Genomic DNA, 882 nt, shown 5'->3' with positions numbered 1-882 from the left:
CGGGAGAGGGGAGTTTGATCGTCCAGAATTCGCATCAGAACATTGCGATAAAAGATTTTCCCGGGTTATATTATGAAAGGGTGACTCCTCTACGACTACAACATGTAGATTGGAGAGTAAGTGTCTTTATAGAAGTGGAAAAATTCAGAAATGACTTTCCAGAAATAGGTAAGCAATTGGACAATGCACTGGACGCCTGTCAGCAGGTAAACTCGCTAGACACTTGCCACGAACTCCTGCAACATGACCTCCTCAGGGATCAATTAAGGATTGCCAAGACAACAGTGAGGGAGTTGGGTCATGTGGCGGTCGCACATGAACTTCCACCTACCATAGACCGCGAGCCCTTACGTACCATGAAGGAGCGTTCAGTACCTCTTGGAATAATTGGATCGATCAGTAAATCGTTATTCGGGACAATGAATCAAGAAGATGCAGAATATATTCACTCCCAGATAGACCGACTGTTTGCGGATCAAACAAATTTAACACAACTGATAGGGAGACAGATGCACATCACCGCGTCACGGCTGCAACAACTCCATGAGGATCACGTAAGCGAGTCCCGAAGAGTGGATAAATTGTACGACGGAATAGATGGGCTTTGGAAACAGCTACAAACCTTGGACAAAGAGAATGCGAAGATCAAATTTAATGCGGAGCTAACGAGATTCGCGTATCGTGCCCAATTAAAACTGGAACAGTACGTAAAGCTGGGAGAAGAATATCACAGAGTGATCTCTGCGGCGCGAGATGGCCGATACGATCCAGCCATTCTACATACAGATCAATTAACAGCGATCTCCCGGGAAATTCAATTTCGAGCTCCAGAATTTGAGTTTCCATTGGCCGTAGAGTCTTTAAGAGGCGAAATCTTAGCAC

The 882-nt window shown here is 45.4% G+C and overlaps 1 protein-coding gene across 1 annotated transcript in view; it reads left to right on the top strand.

Annotated features, from left to right (window-relative positions):
- The window catches only part of LOC112495313, a gene marked incomplete at its 3' end in the record, with an annotated part of 4,890 nt that extends 4,181 nt beyond the window's left edge, over positions 1–709 (top strand). The window contains 1 exon segment of the mRNA XM_025091355.1: positions 27–709. Within this exon segment, the coding sequence (XP_024947123.1) occupies positions 27–709 (683 nt within the window).
- Between the last annotated feature and the right edge of the window lie 173 nt (positions 710–882).

Source organism: Cephus cinctus, unplaced genomic scaffold, assembly GCF_000341935.2.
Source record: "Cephus cinctus unplaced genomic scaffold, Ccin1 Ccin1_scaffold2093, whole genome shotgun sequence".
Lineage (NCBI taxonomy): Eukaryota > Metazoa > Arthropoda > Insecta > Hymenoptera > Cephidae > Cephus > Cephus cinctus.
Note: the sequence above shows the minus strand (reverse complement) of the source record. Positions and strands in the feature narration are given on the sequence as shown.